General features: G+C 44.2%; 1 protein-coding gene across 3 annotated transcripts; it reads left to right on the plus strand.

Annotated features, from left to right (window-relative positions):
* The first annotated feature begins 3,430 nt into the window (after positions 1-3,430).
* Positions 3,431-14,640, plus strand: LOC131192477 (zinc finger protein 420-like). 3 transcript variants are annotated; one of them, XM_058171655.1, is made up of 5 exons: positions 3,431-3,875; positions 4,540-4,653; positions 5,556-5,682; positions 6,043-7,090; positions 13,230-14,640. In XM_058171655.1, the coding sequence occupies exons 1-5, from the start codon at positions 3,558-3,560 to the stop codon at positions 14,161-14,163; spliced, it is 2,541 nt and encodes an 846-aa protein (XP_058027638.1). In that variant the 5' UTR covers positions 3,431-3,557; the 3' UTR covers positions 14,164-14,640. The 3 variants fall into 3 exon arrangements, with proteins under 3 accessions (XP_058027638.1, XP_058027635.1, XP_058027637.1); XM_058171652.1 differs by lacking the exons at positions 3,431-3,875; positions 4,540-4,653; positions 5,556-5,682; positions 6,043-7,090 and adding exons at positions 7,135-9,888; positions 10,694-10,801; positions 12,323-12,449 and having other exon boundaries at positions 12,845-14,640; XM_058171654.1 differs by lacking the exons at positions 3,431-3,875; positions 4,540-4,653; positions 5,556-5,682; positions 6,043-7,090 and adding exons at positions 7,135-9,888; positions 10,694-10,801; positions 12,323-12,449 and having other exon boundaries at positions 12,848-14,640.
* The last annotated feature ends 5,390 nt before the right edge of the window (positions 14,641-20,030 follow it).

The raw sequence follows: 20,030 nt of genomic DNA on the forward strand, positions 1-20,030 counted from the left end.
GTTTTTTTTATTTCTGAGGCAGAGGAGAGGATGCCTTGTTTCTGAATGAAATCATTTCTATAGCTATGCTTGCTTCCTCTATTGCCAATCCCCCCTGGTTTGTCTCTACAGTCTGAGTTATTTCTGGAAATGCTTTGGTTTCTTTGTCCTCGGCATCATCATTTTAGCCATTGTCTATCCACTGGAAGACAAAGGCCTCTTCCGCATGTTTCCAACCAATACGGTCCTGAGCTTTCTTTTGCGAATTAGGCCCATAATACTTGATGTCATCACTCCACTTTGTTTTAGATTTCTTTCATGGATGCTTTTTATCAAGTGGGATCTATTCTATAACTGCCTTAGTCCACCTGCCATCAGTTCTTCTTGCTATGCCCCCAGCACATTTCCATTTCAATTCTTTTCCACTCTGGATGATATTGTATACTTTCGTTGTTCTCTAATCCAGAGTTGCTCAAATTTTCTGGGTTGGCAGCCTAGTGAGATGGAGGGGCAGCCATGTATGCATGAGCAAAGAGGCACGCAAGTAAACAAGGCTGGCGCCCATGCAAGGCTTGTAGTGACGCTAGCGCCCACATGATACTCATGGTGATGGTAGCACCTGGATGACACTTGCTGCATCCTCAGTGCCCCAAGACACACAGTGTCCCCAGTGCCCCACACTCATGGCAACACTAGCGCAAGTGGGCGGTGCACACGCACATATGTGCACTGACCAGCCACTTGCGCAGCATTCTGGCCAACAGGGAACTTCCTGGTCCTGGGCTGGAGCCCACAGCCCACAAGTTGAAGATCCCTACTCTAATCCATGTGTACGTCTTTCTAGCTTGAAAGAGTGGGGTGTGCTTTCAACTATTCATTTCTATTCACCATATGAGAAGAGCTCTAGTGTTCTGTCTCTTTCCCCACTTTGGATTAACAAGCTGGCCTTCAGCCAGTGGATTCACGGCTCTTATCAGTCTTGGCAGAGAAATCGCGGCTGCCTGCCAAAGTTCAAACAAATGACACAGAGCAAGACTTTTAGCTCTTTTTGAAATGGTTCAGCTAAACTTTTGCTTCCCGTGGAGTGAAAGCAGTCCCAAAACTCCTTATATATCCTGTGGGGTGGGGCTCCTGCCCCACCCTTCCCTTTGAGGACGCCGCCTCTCTAATCTTCTGAAGCGCGGGTCAATCCAAGCTTGATTATTATTATTATCAGCTGGGTGTGAAGGCGTAGCCTGGGGAAGGGAGGAATCGGGGGATGACAGCCTCATTATGTCCTCCGACTAGTCTGGTTCAGGCTCCTGGAGCCGAGCCAAAGGAATCGGTGCTCCCGAGGTAAGCCTTACCGGCCCTTCCCCCTCACTCTCGGAGTCACTTTCAGGCATGGGGCGAGGTTCGGGGGCTGGAGTCACAACATCTAGGTAGAATATTTTATGATTGTGACAGCGCTGGCCAGCCAGAAAAAAAACCCCTATTATCGTGGCTTCTCAGCTGTAAGACACGGTGGGTGGGAAAATCAAGGTCCTTCTAGTAAGCACGTATGTATCGTTTGAACTCATTGACGAGGCACAGAAGCCCAGGAGCACACAGGAAATTGGTGTGAAAAAATTGCCATTGCTTTTCCCAAGGCGCAGAAGACCTGAGGAACCCGACAGCCATTTCTCCCCTCCTCCAGACTGGAGAAGGGGATGTGGAAGAGCCGGGGAAGCACCTCGGATTGCTTTGGGCCAGAGGTGGGTTTCAGCAGGTTCTGACCAGTTCTGGAGAATCAGTAGCGGAAATTTTGAGTAGTTCAGAGAACCAATAGTAAAAATTCTGACTGGCCCTGCCCCCATCTAGTCTCTGCCTCCCAAGACCCAGTTGATCGGGAGGAAATGGGATTTTGCAGTAACCTCTCCCTGGATTGGAGAGGGAACGGAGATTTTACAGTATCCTTCCCCTGCCACGCCCACCAAGCCATGCCCACCAAGCCACGACCACAGAACCGGTAGTAAAAATTTTTGGAACCCACCACTGCCTTGGGTTCCTGTTGTCCATTCTCGAGCAGGAGAGCCAATGGAGGCCTAGCGATCTTAAGGGATGGAGGGCACCTTCAGCCCAGAGATTCAGTGCTGGTGTTTCTGCAGGTGCTATTGCTGCCAGCCCCCGCCCCCCACTATGGGCTTTGCAGCCACCTGAACGTTGGTGGGTTGGGAAGGGCATCCAGTCAGTAAACATTCTACTAGCTCCATTCAGTTGCCCAGACTCCACCCTACAAAGGATTATGGGGTCCTTAAAAAAAGATGATGATTTAGTAATAAATGGATACATTGACTTGACGGGACATCTGTCTTAGGACTCCTTGCCATTGTTGTCATTTCCAGCATCCTCCATCAAGTCTCCCCTCCACCCCCCAATTACTTCCATTTGTCCAGTGGTGGGTTTCAAAATTTTTTACTGCCGGTTCTGGGGGTGTGGCTTTGTGAATATGGCATGGCTTGGTGGGTGTGGCTTGCTGGGCATGGCATAGGAAGGATATTGCAAAATCTCCATTCCCACCCCATTCTGGGGTCAGTCAAAGGTGGTGTTTACCGGTTCTCCAAACTACTCAAAATTTCCGCTGTCATTTCTCCAGAACTGGTCAGAATCTGCCGAATGCCACCTCTGCATCTGTCCCAGGAACGCAGCTGCATTTCCAAGAAGATTTGGGCACAGAGCAAGAGAAATGTATTCATAATTCATATTTGCAGATCCCTCGCATCCTGGACATAAACTGTTTCAACTCCTACCCTCAAAATGACGCTATAGAGCACTGCACACCAGAACAACTAGACACAAGAACAGTTTTTTCCCGAAGGCCATCACTCTGCTAAACAAATAATTCCCTCAACACTGTCAGACTATTTACTGAAGCTGCACTACTATTAATCGTTTCATAGTTCCCATCACCAATCTCTTTCCACTTATGACAGTATGACTATAACTTGTTGCTGGCAATCCTTATGATTTATATTGATATATTGATCATCAATTGTGTTGTAAATGTTGTACCTTGATGAAGGTATCTTTTCTTTTATGTACACTGAGAGCATATGCACCAAGACAAATTCCTTGTGTGTCCAATCACACTTGGCCAATAAAATTCTATTCTATTCTATTCTAATCGCATTTATACTTCCACCTGTTATCTAATGCTTGACGAAATAAATTAAAATAAATAAATAAATCCCAAGTGCCCAGAAGCAAACATCAACCCTTCTCTACTCCCCCCCCCCTCCCGGCACCTTCTCTCGTTCCCCATCAAAAGGCTAGCCCAGCTCTCGGCTCTGAGCAGCTTTCCAACCTCATTGGCAAGGAAAGGAGCATGCGCAATAAGACCGTTGCCGGTACTCTCCGAGGGGAGAAGAAGGAGGGGCGGGGGGAGAGTTTCCCAGGGAAAAGCTATAGCCAGCGATAGGAAAGGAGGGGCCCCTCTAGGAAGGAGCACTCGTTGGTGGAGGCTCTCCAAGGGGGAAAGGGTGGCGGAGCGATTGGCAGCTGCTCTTGCCAGGCGCAGAAGGTCTGAGCAGGAACCCCATCCAGGCACAGGGTCTCCAGGGATGGAGGGCGCCCTCAGCCCAGAGATCCACCGCCGCCGCTTCCGCGCTCTGGAGGGCTGCCGCCAGGAGGCCGAGGGGCCCCGGGAGCTTTGCAGCCGCCTGCACCGGCTGTGCCGTCGGTGGCTGCGGCCGGAGAGGAGCAGCAAAGGGGAGATGCTGGACCTGGTGGTGCTGGAGCAGCTGCTGGCCCTGCTTCCCCCGGAGATGGCGAGCTGGGTGAGGGAGTGCGGAGCCCAGAGCTGTTCGCAGGCGGTGGCCCTGGCCGAAGGCTTCCTGCTCAGCCAAGCCCAGAGGGAAGAGCCGGGAAAGGGGCAGCAGGTGAGGAGGGGAGGGTCTCACCCTGGCAACTCAACGGGCAGAGGAGGGGAGAATCGGGGATCTTGCAATGCCTGCAATGAACTGCTGATAGCAATGGCAGATTGAAGGCTGTCAATCTTGAGCCGGTCAGGATCAAACTGGAGAACTGCTTGCAGTGGCAGAATTAACTTGCTGACTGCCAGTATTTGGAGAACTAATTTCTTCTTTGAATCTTTTGGTTTCTTGAAATGCTTGTTTCCTCTTGGAGATAATTCTGAGAATTCAACCCTGTTTCAACCACCCACACTCCTGAGGGATATAAGAGGGTCCTGAATTTGAGGATGTGGCCACAATTTCTTCTTCAATATCTCTCTTTCTTTCCTCAGGTGCAGGAGTTCATTGGGGCACTTTTTAATGTCTCCCTGAACAGTTCTTCATTATGGAAGTCCTTGTGGTTTTCATAGCAGTTCTGTTAGTTATTGCAACAGGGCTCCTTAATTCCAGTATCTATCTAAAATGACCAGCACTTACCCAGAAATAGCAGCCACATGGAGATAGAGTCCCCAAGTTCTGTTACTTTGACTTGGGTTGGGGAAATTCAGGGACAGAGGCAAAAAGTAAGGCAAGGAAACTAATATGGTTATGGTTCTCTGAAAGTGGATCATAAATCATACTCTTCTATCAGGTGCAGGAGCCGTTCATGGGGGAGATCTCCACAGAGCTCCAGGAAAGAGGAGATCCATCCAGCCCTTGTCAGGAGCTGCTTTTTAGGAGGATCCAACTCGGGTCTCCTTGCCAGGTAAGTGCAGGTTTCTTCTGAGAGCAGTGGAGTAAAAACTCCATCTGTTCATGAGCTGCTTTCACCACCAAATGCTGAATCTGTGACCATTTGAACTCAGTGTCCCCCCAGAATGTCCTGCTGAATCAGCATTCAAGATTGTTCTTGAGTTGCAAACAAGTTTGTAGGCTTCATTCTATTATTGTACAATTTGAGAATTAGAAATTATTAGAAAAATTGTTTGGTGGAAAGTGTGTAATATTTTTCAGAAGACTGCTGAAAACTAGTTAGAAATGAAGCCCAAGAATGTAAACAATAGGAATAAGGTTAAAAACTGCATGAATCCCATGAAGATAAAACCCTAAGTGAATGTTAAATAGGTGCAACAGTAAGACTGTCAGCTAAGTAATTTGGGATTTCTAGGCTCATTGCCAACATTTTAAAATAGATTAAGAAAAATTTCTAGTGAATGTGTCATGTTTACTTAGGAGTTTGCTAGCCAAGGGGACTCTGCTCCCCCAAACCTCCTTGCTGAGTTATTCTGGCCCAGTGGGAAGTTCTGCAATGGTGGCTGTGTTGCCATTCCACAGCCTGGATGCACCTAAGCCATGATTTGTGGAACTATGGCTTCCCAGGCCCAAAGACTATATGGACATGCAGGCATAAATTTGTTTCTGGGAAGAAAATGTCCATTTAGTTCAGGGGTGTCCAAAGTTGGCAACTTTAAGACTTGTGGACTTCAACTCCCAGAATGGAGTTCTGGAGGTCTGGGAGTTGCAGTCCACAAGTCTTAAAGTTGCCAACTTTGGACACCCCTCATTTAGTTCCTTGTGAACTTTTGTTCCCATGTTGTGTGATAAGAGAGAAAACATCCAAGTCTTTGCTGGTAATGTCTGCCCAGGAACATTTTCTTTCTCTATCAGGGATCTGGTCCATTTGAGGAGGTGACCGTGGACTTCACGCTGGAGGAGTGGGAGCTGCTAGATTCTGGTCAGAAGACCTTGTGCAGAGAAGTCATGTGGGAAAATTTGAAGAATATGGCTGCCCTGGGTAAGGCCAGGCTCTGCTCTGGCTTTCATTCATTGGGGGAGTTTTTTTCAGTGGAGGATGAATAGCTATTTATCCACAGAAGCTTAAGATTGTCCCTCCTTACGGCCTTGTCAGAAATAATCACCATAAACTCTGAAAATGGTGTAGATGTTCCATGGCAGTGGCTGAACAGATTGACCAATCAGCACCAAAGCCTTCATATATTTCTTGGCTGAAAGGATGTCCTAGATAACAATTTGCAGCCTTCACTTCTTAGCTAGACACGTATCTGGTGGCAAATCTAGAACACATGTTTTTGAGTGGGAGGAGAACACCTCACTTTCAAATTGTAACATAAATATTTCTTTTCATTTTTCCAAGGAGATGATGGGCTGGAAAATGAGAATAGCAAGCAAGCAAGATTAAAGAAAGTGAAGCGTGACGTTGAAGAAGTGATATTTGGCCATGAAGAGGACATGAGAATGGAGGATGGAGGGGAGAGGTCATCCACTTCTGTTCCTGTTGGAATCCCTAGCTTCCTGTCCCAGCAAGACCTGGAAGGAAAGAAAAAGGAAAAATATGGGGGAAAGGAGAAAAATCAATTTGATTTAGATAAATGTGGCATAAATCAGACTGAAGGGAAAATGTATGAAAAATATGTCAGTCATTCTTTCTCCATGAAACTATGCATGGAATGTGGAAAGAGATTCACTAGCAAGAGTAAACTTATTCTCCACCAAAGGATCCACACTGGGGAGAGGCCACATAAATGCATGGAATGTGGAACGACTTTTACACAGAAGGGACATCTTAGTCTTCATGAACGGATCCACACTGCGGAGAGACCCTATAAATGCATGGAATGTGGAACGACCTATAAACGAAAAGGACATCTTAATCGTCACGAAAGAATCCACACGGGAGAGAAACCACATAAATGCCTCAAATGTGGAAAGACTTTTACCCGGAAAGGAAATCTTAATTATCACGAAAGGATCCACACTGGGGAGAGACCACATAAATGCACGGAATGTGGAAAGAGCTTCATTACCAACGCTTGTCTTATTTGCCATCAAATGAGCCACATAGGGGAGAGACCACATAAATGCATGAAATGTGGAAAGACCTTTACAAGCAAAGGACAACTTAATTGTCACGAAAGAATTCACACAGGAGAGCGACCATATAAATGCATGGAATGCGGAAAGACTTACACACGAAAAGGACATCTTAATCTTCATGAAAGAATCCATACTGGAGAGAAACCATATAAATGCCTGGAATGTGGAAAGACCTATTCACGAAAAGGAAATCTTAATCGTCATAAAAGGATCCATACTAGAGAGAAACCATATAAATGCAAGGAGTGTGAAAAGACCTTTACTCAGAAAGAAAAACTTAGTTTTCATGAAAAGATACACACTGGGGAGTCACTGGGCTCTGCCAGTTTTTTTCTTTTAAAGTACTGAGCACCAAGTGTTCAAATGAGCTATAATGGCTACAGCATCTTTGATTGTTACAGTGGCAACCGCCAGGGGTGGGTTCTAAACTTTTTTACTACCGGTTCTGTGGGTGTGGCTAGGTGGGGGGGGATGATTGAGTGGGCGTGGCCAATCTGACATCACTCATGCACTCAGTCACATGACCCCCACCAAGCCATGCCTACCGAAACGGCACCAAAAATATTTGAGACTTTTTGACACTTGTGTTTTTCACACTCCAGCCCCATATCCAGGGCGGGACGTGGTGGGGTGGCAATGGTCGTCTCGGCTTTCCCTTTTTTGCCCTTCCTGGCTGAAAAGGGCCCCCTCTCACCTCTGATGGACCTTCCCCATGGTTGCAGCCGGAGCAGGCAGGCCAGGGGCGATGGCAACAGCAGAATCTGGCACTCAGGGAGGGCAAGGTTAGCATGCTCCCAGCCGTGCCTTGCGCAGCCTCCGACGGCTCAGGGCAGCGGACTCAGTTGCATCCCAGACCAGCCAAGGAACTGTGGGGAGTCTCCTGCGTGTTGCACCCCACTCCCAGCCTTCGCCCATGCCTTTGCGCCATTTTCGGGCGCCCAGCTTACTGGGCTGCTCCCGTCCCTGTCACGGCTCCAATCAGCTGGGAATTTGGAGGCAGTGAATAGATGGGGGCGGGACCAGTCAGAATTTTTACTACCGGTTCTCCGAACTACTCAGTTTCTTCTACCAGTTCTCCAGAACTGGTCAGAATCTGCTAAAACCCACCTCTGTGAAAACCTCAGGACATGAGAAAATACATTCCACGGTTGTGTTCTCCTGCTGTGCAGACGGCACCAAATTGCCACCATTGTTAATATTCAAAAGGAAAATCTTCCCAAAAGAAGTGATTCCAAGAGGTGGTGTTTTGCATATCCATGAGAAAGGATGGATGGACGAACATGGAATGAAAGTATGGATTGAAAAAATGTGGTCCAAACGTCCAGGAGGGCTTCTGAAAAAACCTGCTTTGTTAGTGCTCGACCAGTTTACACCACATATTAGTGAAACCACAAAGAAAAGATTCAAAGAAGTGAAGACTCATCTAGCTGTAATTCCTGGGTGGGGGGGTCTTACCCAGGGGTGAAATGCTCCTGGTTTGGACTGGATCACTCGATCCAGTAGCAATGGCGGTGGGTGGTTCAGAGAACCGGTAGGAAAAATCCCTGCCCCCTCCCCAAGCCCAGCTGAGCTGCACGATCACCAGAGGTGTATTTTTTTTTTCTTTTAATAGCATTTTTTCTTTGGCCGAAAAAAAGCGCCCCACACTTCTGGCAACGCTAGCGCCGGGGGGGGGGTTGCATGCACGCACATATGTGCATTGACCAGCCACTTGCGCGGGCTGCTGGCCAACAGGAACTTCCTGGTACTGGGCTGCAGCCCACAAGTTGGGGACCCCTACTCTAATCCATGTGCACATCTTTCTAGCTTGAAAGAGTGGGTATGCTTCAGTGGTGGGTTTCAAAAATATTTACTACCGGTTCTGTGGGCGTGGCTTGGTGGGCGTGGCAGGAGAAGGATACTGTAAAATCTCCATTCCCACCCCACTTGTATGTACCTTGAGAGCATATGCACCAAGACAAATTCCTTGTGTGTCCAATCACACTTGGCCAATATAAAAAAAAAAAAAATTCTCCAGGGGAAAGTTACTGCAAAATCCCCATTTCCTCCCGATCAGGTGAGACTTGGGAGGCAGAGAATAGATGTGGGCGGGGCCAGTCAGAATTTTTACTACCATTTCTCAGAACTACTCAAAATTTCCGCTACCGCTTCTCCAGAACTGCATCTGTCCCAAAAACACATCCGCATTTCCAAGAACATTCGGACAAAGAGCAAGAGAAATGTATTCATAATCATGTTTATACTTCTATCTGTTATCTAATACATGCTTGATGAAATAAATAAAAATAAATAAAACGCAATCAATCAATCCCAGGTGCCCAGAAGCAAATATCAACCCTCTCTCTACCCTTCCCCACCCAGCTTCTCTCTCCTGGGCTCTGAGCAGCTTTCCAACATCATTGGGCAGGAAAGGAGCATGCGCAATAAGACCGTTGTCGGTACTCTCCCAGCGGAGAAGAAGGAAGGGGGCGGAGTTTCCCAGGGAAAAAAACTCTCTAGCCGGTGATAGGAAAGGACGGGCGGCTGTAGCGTTTGGCCCCTCTAGGAAGGCGCACTCGTTGGTGGAGGCTCTGCAAGCCGGGTCTTGGGGAGGGGGAAAGAGTGGCGGGAACGATTGTCCGTTGCTCTCCTCAGGCGCAGAAGGCCCGAGGGAGCCGAGACTCATTTCTCCCCTCCTGGAAAGCGGAGGAGCGAGTGCGGAGGGCCCGGGGGACGTTTCGGACTGTCTTGGCCTTCTTTTGGCAGCTCACGAGCAGGAGACGCGATGGAGGACGAGAAATCTCCAAGGATGGAGGGCGCCCTCAGCCCAGAGACCCACCGCCGCCGCTTCCGCGCTCTGGAGGGCTGCCGCCAGGAGGCCGAGGGGCCCCGAGAGCTTTGCAGCCGCCTGCACCGGCTGTGCCGTCGGTGGCTGCGGCCGGAGAGGAGCAGCAAAGGGGAGATGCTGGACCTGGTGGTGCTGGAGCAGCTGCTGGCCCTGCTGCCTCCGGAGATGGCGAGCTGGGTGAGGGAGTGCGGAGCCCAGAGCTGCTCCCAGGCGGTGGCCCTGGCCGAAGGCTTCCTGCTCAGCCAAGCCCAGAGGGAAGAGCCGGGAAAGGGGCAGCAGGTGAGGAAGGGAGGGTCTCACCCTGGCAACTCAACGGGCAGAGGAGGGGAGAAGCGGGGATCTTGCAATGCCTGCAATGAACTGATGATAGCACTGGCAGATTGAAGGCTGTCAATCTTGAACTGCTTGCTGTGGCAATCCTCAGAATTAGCCAGCTGACTTGCCAGTATTTGGAGAACTAATTTCTTCTTTGAATCTTTTGGTTTCTTGAAATGCTTGTTTCCTCTTGGAGATAATTGTGAGAGAAAAGAGAATTCAACCCTGTTTCAACCACCGACACTCCTGAGGGATATAAGGGGGTCCTGAATTTGAGGAAGTGGCCACAATTTCTTCTTCAACATCTCTTTTTCTTCCTCGTGTACAGGAATTAATTGGGGCACTTTTTCCAGTTCAGCTGATGATATTCAAATGATTAATTCTCAATCACTCCTATATTTCTGACTTTATTACCTAAAATGTTAGGTGGTAACCTTTAGGGGTTTTTTCAGTCATTTCACAGAATATTGTTTTTTAAAGTTAATGAAACAATAGTGTCTCCCTGAACAGTTCTTCATTATGGGAGTCCTTATGGTTTTCATAGCAGTTCAGTTAGTTATTGCAACAGGGCTCCTTAAGTCCAATATCTATCTAAAATGGCCAGCATTTACCCAGAAATAGCAGCCACATGGAGGAGGGTCCCCAAGTTCTCTTACTTTGACTTGGGATGGGGAAATACAGGGACAGAGGCAAAAGTAAGGCAAGCAAACTACTTTGGTTATGGTTCTCTGAAAGTGGATCATTAACCAGACTCTTCTGTCAAGTGCAGGAGCTGTCCATGGGGGAGATCTCCACAGAGCTCCAGGAAAGAGGAGATCCATCCAGTCCTTCTCAGGAACTGCCGTTTAAGAGGATCCAACTCGGGTCTCCTTGCCAGGTAAGTGCAGGTTTCTTCTGAGAGCACTGGAATGCAAACTCCATCCATTCATGAGCTGCTTTTACCATCAAATGCTGAATCTGTGACCATTTGAACTCAGTGTCTCCCCAGAATGTCCTGCTGAATCACACTCAGCATTCAAGATTGTTCTTGAGTTGCAAACAAGAGAAAATTTGTAGGCTTCATTGTATTAGGCAATGAACTTTGTTTGATGGAAAGAACTTAATATTTTTCAGAAGAGTGCTGAAAACTAGTTAGAAATGAAACCCAAGAATTTAAACAATAGAAATAATAATAATAATTATTATTATTATTATTTAAATTTTTATACCGCCCTTCTCCCGAAGGACTCAGGGCGGTTCACAGCCAGATAAAATAAACAATAATATTACAATATAAATACTATTAAAATACAATTAAAAGACTTATTCAATTGGCCGAGATTAAAAATTTAGAATAAATGATAAAAACCCATTAAAAAACCCACAAATTTAAAAACTAATCCAGTCCTGCGCAGATGAATAAGTGTGTTTTAAGCTCACGACGAAAGATTCGGAGGTCTGGAAGTTGACGAAGTCCTGGGGGGAGTTCGTTCCAGAGGGTGGGAGCCCCCACAGAGAAGGCCCTTCCTCTGGGCGTCGCCAGACGACACTGTCTCGCTGACGGCACCCTGAGGAGTCCCTCTCTGTGAGAGCGCACGGGTCGGTGAGAGGTATTCGGTAGCAGTAGGCGGTCCCGTAAATAGCCCGGCCCTATGCCATGGAGCGCTTTGAAGACGTTCACCAAAACCTTGAAGCGCACCCGGAAGGCCACAGGTAGCCAGTGCAGTCTGCGCAGGATAGGTGTCACACGGGAGCCACGAGGGGCTCCCTCTATCACCCGCGCAGCCGCATTCTGGACTAACTGAAGCCTCCGGATGCCCCTCAAGGGGAGCCCCATGTAGAGAGCATTGCAGTAATCCAGACGAGACGTCACAAGGGCGTGAGTGACTGTGCACAAGGCATCCCGGTCTAGAAAGGGGCGCAACTGGCGCACCAGGCGAACCTGGTGGAAAGCTCTCCTGGAGACGGCCGTCAGATAAGATTAAAAACCACATGGATCCGATGAAGATAAAATCCTAAGTGAATGTTAAATAGGTACAACAGTAAGACTGTTAGCTAAGTGATTTGGGATCTCTAGGCTCATTGCTAATGTTTTAAAATAGGTTTAAAAAGTGGATGTGTCATGTTTACTTAGGAATTTGGTAGCCTAGGGGACTCTGCTCCCCGAAACCTCCTTGATGAGTTATTCTGGCCCAGTGGGAAGTTCCGCAATGCCTGGATGTACCTAAGCTATGATTTGTGGAGCTACGGCTTCCCAGCCCCAAAGACTACGGGGAGATGCAGGCATAAATCTGCTTCCGGCAAGAAAATGTCCATTTAGTTCCTTGTGAAGTTCTGTTCCCATTTTGTGCAGTAAGAGAGAAAACGTCCATGTCTTTGCTGGTAATGTCTGCCAAGGAACATTTTCTTTCTCTACTAGGGATCTGGTCCATTTGAGGAGGTGACCGTGGACTTCACGCTGGAGGAGTGGGAGCTGCTAGATTCTGGTCAGAAGACCTTGTGCAGAGAAGTCATGTGGGAAAATTTGAAGAATATGGCTGCCCTGGGTAAGGCCAGGCTCTGTCTGCTCTGGCTTCCAGTCATTGGGGGAGGTATTTTTCCAGTGGAGGATGAATAGCTATTTATACACAGAAGCTTAAGATTGTCCCTCCTTAAGGCCTTGTCAGAAATAATCACCATAAACTCTGAAAATGGCGTAGACGTTCCATGGCAGTGGCTGAACTGATTGACCAATCAGCACCAAAGCCTTCATATATTTGTTGGCCAAAAAATTCTTTGTATACCATCAGGATGTCCTAGATAACAATTTGCAGCCTTCACATCCTAGCTAGATACATAGCTGGTACCAAACCTAGAACACGTGTTTTTGGGACGGTGGGGGGAGACCCCCCCTTTTCACCATTCTAATTGTAAGAGAAATATTTCTTTTCTTTTTTCCAAGGAGATGATGGGCTAGAAAACGAGAATAGCAAGCAAGCAAGATTACAAACAGTGAAGCGTGATGTTGAAGAAGTGATATTTGGCCATGAAGAGGACATAAGAATGGAGAATGGAGAGGAGAGATCATCCACTTCTGATCCAGTTGGAATCCCTAGCTTCCTATCCCAGGAAGACCTGGAAGGAAAGAAAAAGGAAAAATATGGGGGAAAAGAGAAAAATCAATTTGTTTTAGATGAATGTGGCATAAACCAGATTGAAGGGGAAATGTATGAAATGTATGAAAAATATGTCAGTCATTCTTTATCTCTTACTTTACTAAAGGAACTATACAGCGAAAGCAAACCACATCCCTTTTTAAAATCTGGGAGGGATTCCAGTCAGAGCAGAGAGATGAAACTATGCATGGAATGTGGAAAGAGATTCATTAGCAAGAGTAAACTTATTCTCCACCAAAGGATCCACACTGGGGAGAGGCCACATAAATGCATGGAGTGTGGAAAAAGTTTTACCCAGAAAGGGCATCTGAATTCTCATAACAAGATCCACACAGGGGAGAGACCATATAAATGCACCGAGTGCGGAAAGAGCTTTTCCGAGAAGAAAGAAGTTACTCGCCACCAAAGGATCCACACAGGGGAGAGACCATATAAATGCCTGGAATGTGGAAAGAGCTTTACTCAGAAAGGACCACTTATTTCGCATGAAAGGATCCACACAGGAGAGAGGCCATATCAGTGCATGGAGTGTGGAAAGAGCTTTATCCAGAAAGGACAACTTAATTGTCATGAAAGGATCCACAGAGGGGAGAGGCCATATAAATGCCTGGAATGTGGAAAGGGCTTTACTCGGAAAGGATATCTCATTTCTCATGAAAGGAGCCACACAGGGGAGAGACCATATAAATGCACCGAGTGCGGAAAGAGCTTTTCCGATAAGAAAGAAGTTACTCGCCACCAAAGGATCCACACAGGGGAGAGACAATATAAATGTCTGGAATGTGGAAAGAGCTTTACTCAGAAAGGACCACTTATTTCTCATGAAAGGATCCACACAGGAGAGAGGCCATATCAATGCATGGAGTGTGGAAAGAGCTTTATCCAGAAAGGACAACTTAATTGTCATGAAAGAATCCACAGAGGGGAGAGACCATATAAATGCCGGGAATGTGGAAAGGGCTTTACTCGGAAAGGATATCTCATTTCTCATGAAAGGATCCACACAGGGGAGAGACCTTACAAATGCCTGGAATGTGGAAAGAGCTTTTATGACAAGACAACTGCTACTCGTCACCAAAGGATCCACGCAGGAGAGAACATATAGATGCCTTGAGTGTGAAGAAATCTTAATGAGTACAGCACCTTTAGTTGTCAGATTGTGTGCAGGCAGGAAAATTAGAAATAAATGGAAAGTGGATCAAGCTTGACGGAGTGTAGGTGCTCACCTCTCATAAAAGGATGCACACAGGAAAAGCTGTACAAATCCATAGACTGCTCTTTATTTGTAACAGTCAACGTATTGATCATCGAAGGATCCAGACATGGCAGGCAGCTTATTAATGCACAGAATGTGCAAAGGTGTTTTTCTTGCGCCTGAATCTTTTTTTTTTAATTATTTATTTTTAAACATAAAATAAAAAACCTCATCAAATCAATTCCATTACAACGTGCTGTAAGGGTATTAACATATCTTCCTGTGCATTCACAAAATAATAATCTCTTCCATACATATATCTTATACTCATTTTTCCTAACATATCTTTCCATTTAACCAATTATAGAATAAATCCCATGTTGTTTATCTTCTTGTTCTCTAATTTCAAATGTTAATTTACTCATCTCTGCACATTCCAACATTTTTCTATATTTCATCTTGCAAAGGTAACTTTTCATTTTTCCAATTTTTTGCAAATACAACCCTAGCTGCTGTAGTAATATTCACAATCAAATATTTTATATCTCTAGTATATATCTCCGGTATAATTCCCAACAGAAAGATTTCTGGTTTAAAGTCAATATGCTTTTTAATCATTTTTTCCAGCCACGTGTGTGTTTTAGTCCAATATCTTTTAGCTTCAATGCATGTCCACCACATGTGGTAATATGATCCAGGTATTTGATGACATCTCCAACATTTTTCAGATTTGTCCTTAGACATTCTAGCAATTCTTGTCGGGGGTAGATGCCACCTGTAAAACATCTTATACAAATTCTCTTTAAATGCTGTCGACATCGTCATTTTATAATTATACATCCACAATTTGCCAGTCATCTAGATCTATCCCATGACCAAAATTCCTCCCCCAAGCAATCATTGTCTCTTTAACCTGTTCTTCCTCTAACTTCACCTCTAGTAAGTATCCATACAATTTCTTTATCAGGTTGTCATCTGAACCTGTTAAAATCTCATCAAAACTCGTTAGGTTATTATAAAAGCCTTCTGTTTTAACATCATTATCATATCTGGATTGTATTTGCAAGTATGCAAACCAATTCATTGTTATACCCTCTGCCTCTAATTCTAATTTGGATTTTAACTCACCCTTTTCATTCAGCAATTCATTATATCTAACAATATGTTCCTTTTTATATGTTATTGAGTAAGAGAATGCCTCAATGGGTGAAACCCACATTGGAATTTTTAAGAAGTGACTTTTCTTAATCTTTTCCCAATTTAATAACAACGTTTCTCTGACTATATGTCTTCTACAATAGCCCTGTGATTTAGTTTGTCCATACCATAAAAAGGCGTGCCATCCCAACAACAAATCATGGCCTTCCAGAATTAATATTCTATTATTTTTTAGGGTTATCCATTCTTTAATCCACATATTCGCTGCTTGATAAAATAGTTCCCAATTGGGTAGCCCAAAACCACCTCTAACTCTCTTATCTTGTAATATTTTTATTTTTATCCTTGCTTTTTTCCCTTGCCAAATATACTTCAGCATCGCTTTATTCAGCTCCTCAAAGTACCCTCTGGTCAATTTAATAGGTATAGTCTGAAACAAATACAGAATTCTAGGTAATATATTCATCTTAATTGTTGATATTCTTCCCAACAAAGACAATTAGATGTTCCCACTTAGTCAAATCTGCCACAATCTGCTGTTTGAGTTTACCATAGTTATTTTCTTTTAAAGTGCTCACCTTAGAGTAAGATATATCCCCAAATATTTAACTTTATTTGCAATCTGCATCCCAGAATATTCTACCAACTCATTTTTTTGCTTCATCAACATATTTTTTGTCAAAATTTTCGTTTTGTCTCTGTTAATTTTCAAGCCTGCCACTTTCCCATATTCATCAATTCTTTCTAACAAACAAATTATAGATTCCAAAGGATCCTCAATAATAAAAACCAAATCATCAGCAAAAGCTTGAAGTTTGTATTCTTCCTTCTGAATTTTTATGCCTTTTATTCCCCTTTCCTCTCTAATATTTCTATTTAATACTTCCAAGATCAACACAAACAGCAGCGGTGACAGTGGATAGCCTTGTCTTCTATCTTTTCCAATTTGAATCGCATCCATCAATTCACCGTTTATCATTATCTTAGCTGATTGTTTATAGTATATAGTTTCTATTGCTTTAATAAATCTTTCACCAAAGCCCATTTGCTTCAATTGTAGGAAGATAAAATGTCAATTAACGTTGTCAAATGCTTTTTGTGCGTCTAAAAAGATCAACGCCATCTGTTTTCTAAAGTATCCCAGACGACTCTCATATTATTCCTAATTTGTCTTTTAGGCAGAAATCCATTTTGATCTGAATGTATAAATTCATTCAAATATCTTTTTAGATGTTCTGCAAGTATTAAAGCAAATATTTTATAGTCTGAGTTCAACAGGAATATAGGTCTGTAATTTTTAACTTGATTTAAGTCAAGAGTCCTCTTTTGGAATCAAAGTAATATAAGCCTCTGACCAGGTCTCAGGTATTTTCCCTTTCTGCATCACTTCATTCATAATCTCTAAAAATGGGAGACCCAGTTGTTCTTGAAATGTCACATAGTATTCAACTGGCAATCCATCTGGGCCTGGAGCTTTCCCTTTTTTTTTGTTTTTTTCAGCGCTTGCATTAATTCCATCATTGTTACATTTCCCTCCAACATAACTTCAATATCTTTAGGAATCTGAGGTAAATTTGCTTAATTCAAATATTGTTTCACATTTTCCTTATCGATTCCCTCTTCTTTATATAATTGCGTATAAAAGTTCTGAACAATTCTTTTCTTCTCTTCGTTCATAAATTGAATCTGGCCGTTACAATCTTCTAAATGTGAAATTCTATGTTTTTCTTTCTCTTTTTTAAGTTTATGAGCTAGCCATCTACCTGGTTTGTTAGCATTTTCAAAATAATTCTGTTTTGCCCCTTTGATTTTTTGTGCTAACTCTTCCTTTTCAAGCAAAGCCATTTTGCGTTTAATTAAATCCATTCTCATCTTAATATCTATCTTCTCTGGAAATCTTTGTAATTTTTCTTCCCATTTTTTAAAGTAATTTTCTAATATTTTAAAGGTTTGTTTTTTCTTACAGTTCCTTTTCCCTACATAATCTATGAACAAACCTCTTACATATGTTTTCATCGCATCCCAACGGTTTTGTATTGAGGTATCTTCTTTTTTGTTTTCTTTGAAGAAAAAGGTCAGTTCCTTCTCTATTTTTTGTGTAAATTCTCTCTCTTTTAGAATCATCGTATTTAAAGTATTTAGATCTTTTCCTTTGGCCTTTCCATATCAACACCATAGGGCTGTGGTCTGCCCAGGTATTAGCTTCTATATCAATTTTTCTTATATTAAAGCTCATTTCTGTTGTCATCCATACCATATCTATTCTAGACCAGGATAAATGTCTACTTGAGTAAAAGGTATATTGTCTACTCTGCTGATTCCTTTCTCTCCATACATCTTTCAAATTCATTTCTTCCACCATTGTAAAAAAAGGACTTTGGGAGGGTCTTTCTATTTTGCCTAGTTGTTTTCTGAGTTTTATAATCCATCTTTACATCAACAACGCCATTCCAATCACTAAGGATACATATAGTTTCATAATCCAATTCAACAATCTGTGGAGTTTCCTGTAGAACTCTTCTTGATTGTCATTTGGAGCATATATTGCTACTAAAAGTATTTTTTTATTGTCATCAATTGTTTCCAGTACCAAAATTCTACCATTCTCGTCAGAATATACTAAATTTGCCCTAATAGGCTCTTTTACATATATGGCTATACCTTTTTTCTTACATTGTGGTAATGATGTATATACTTCCCCCAATTTTGATTGTGTTAATATTTGTTCATGTTGTTTTTTAATATGAACTTCTTGCAAGCATATTGTATCCAATTTCAATTTTTCTAATTTATGAAATATTTTCCTCCTCTTAATTGCCAAATTTAATCCATTAATGTTTATTGATATCAATTTCCTCTCCTCCATTTCTATGTTTTATATTTAGGGTTTATCGCTCTTGTCGATCTTGGTTCACGATGAGGCTTAACTTCAATCGTGCCACCTACAGCTCCTTCTTCTTTTTGTAATAAAGCCGCTAACTCTGACTCTTGAAGTTCAATCAGTGAAACTTCAGCGCTTGTCTTTCCTTTGTCGTTGAAGAATTCTTGTAAAAATCCTTGGCTTTATCTATTGTATCAATTCTATATTTTTGCTGTTGCCATGTAAAAAACAGGCCCTCTGGCTTGCGCCTGAATCTTCTTTACCATCCAAGCAGCCACACACAAGAGAGGTATAAGCACTCAAATACGGAAAGAACTGAAGATGGATCAATGGGCTAATTTTTCATTGGATGACCCATTCAAGAGAGTCACCATAGAGATGTAAAAGAGGGTGGGCGAGTTAGTGAAAATGCACTATTGTCTCACTCACCTTATACTTTCTGCACTTATTCTCAGATGGGGGCACATAACGTAGAATCGCTTTGAAAGTTGGTTACCTTGGTATTGTTTTAGTGCTGGGCGTGTGATCCACTCAGCGGTTCGGTCCCTAATCATCTCACGGGTGGACTATTGTAATGCATTCTACACGAGTACCCTCAAGGAGTATTTGGAGGCTACAGCCGGTGCAGAGTGAGATGGCATGGGCAGTTTTGGGAGCCCCCAAAATGGCGTCTATAACACTATTGTTCTGCGAGCTACATTGGTTGCCAGTGTACTTCAGGGTGTAATTTAAGGCGTTGGTGATCATCTTTAAAACTCCTTCATGGTGTGGGTCCAGGTTACCTTGAGGTACCGTCTCACCCCACTGGGACTGACCTGCCCCACTCGGGCCAGCAGCGGAGGCGTGCTGCGAGTCCTGTCAGCCTGATTATTCCGACTGGTAGGGTCCAGGAGGAGGGCCTTCTCTGCTGTTGCTCCTGCTCTCTCGAACATCTTCCCCCCCTAACCCTAACCCCCGATCAATGTGAGGTTAGCCCAGGGGTGAAATCCAGCAGGTTCTGACAGATAGCGAAAATTTTGAGTAGTTCAGAGAACCGGCAAATGCCGCCTCTGGCTGGCCCCAAATTGGGGTGGGAATGGAGATTTTGCAATATCCTTCCCCTAGGAGAGGGGCAGGAATGGGGATTTTGCAGTGTCCTTCCCCTGGAGTGGGGTGGGAGTGGAGATTTTGCAGTATCCTTCCTCTGCCACGCCCACTAAGCCATGCCCACAGAACCGGTAGGGGAAAATGTTAGGTTTCACCCCTGGGTGAAATCCAGTAGGTTCTGACAGGTTCTGGAGAACTGGTAGCGGAAATTTTGAGTAGTTCGGAGAACCGGTAAATGCCACCTCTGGCTGGCCCCAGAATGGGGTGGGAATGGAGATTTTGCAATATCCTACCCCTGCCATGCCCCCCAAGCCACACCATGCCTACCAAGCCACGCCCACAGAACCAGTAGTAAAAAAATTTGAATTTCCCCACTGGGTTAGCCCAATCCTCCTCTCATAAGAGCCTAATGTCAGTTGTCCTGGGGGCCTAATGGGAGAACAGCATAGTGGAGGAGATTGATCAAGTAACAACAGACCCCATTTCGCCCCCACCTTGTCCCTGACCTTAATCTTTGGTTTTAATTTATTCAGGATTTAATGTAGATGTATTTTTATGTCTGTAAGACACCCAGGGTTACCTTATAGTAATATGGGTGGCGAAGAGAGAGAGGGAGGGAGGGAGAGAAAGAGAAAGAAAGAAAAGCAAAAGC

The sequence above is a fragment of the Ahaetulla prasina genome, chromosome 2 (genome assembly GCF_028640845.1).
Source record: "Ahaetulla prasina isolate Xishuangbanna chromosome 2, ASM2864084v1, whole genome shotgun sequence".
NCBI lineage: Eukaryota > Metazoa > Chordata > Lepidosauria > Squamata > Colubridae > Ahaetulla > Ahaetulla prasina.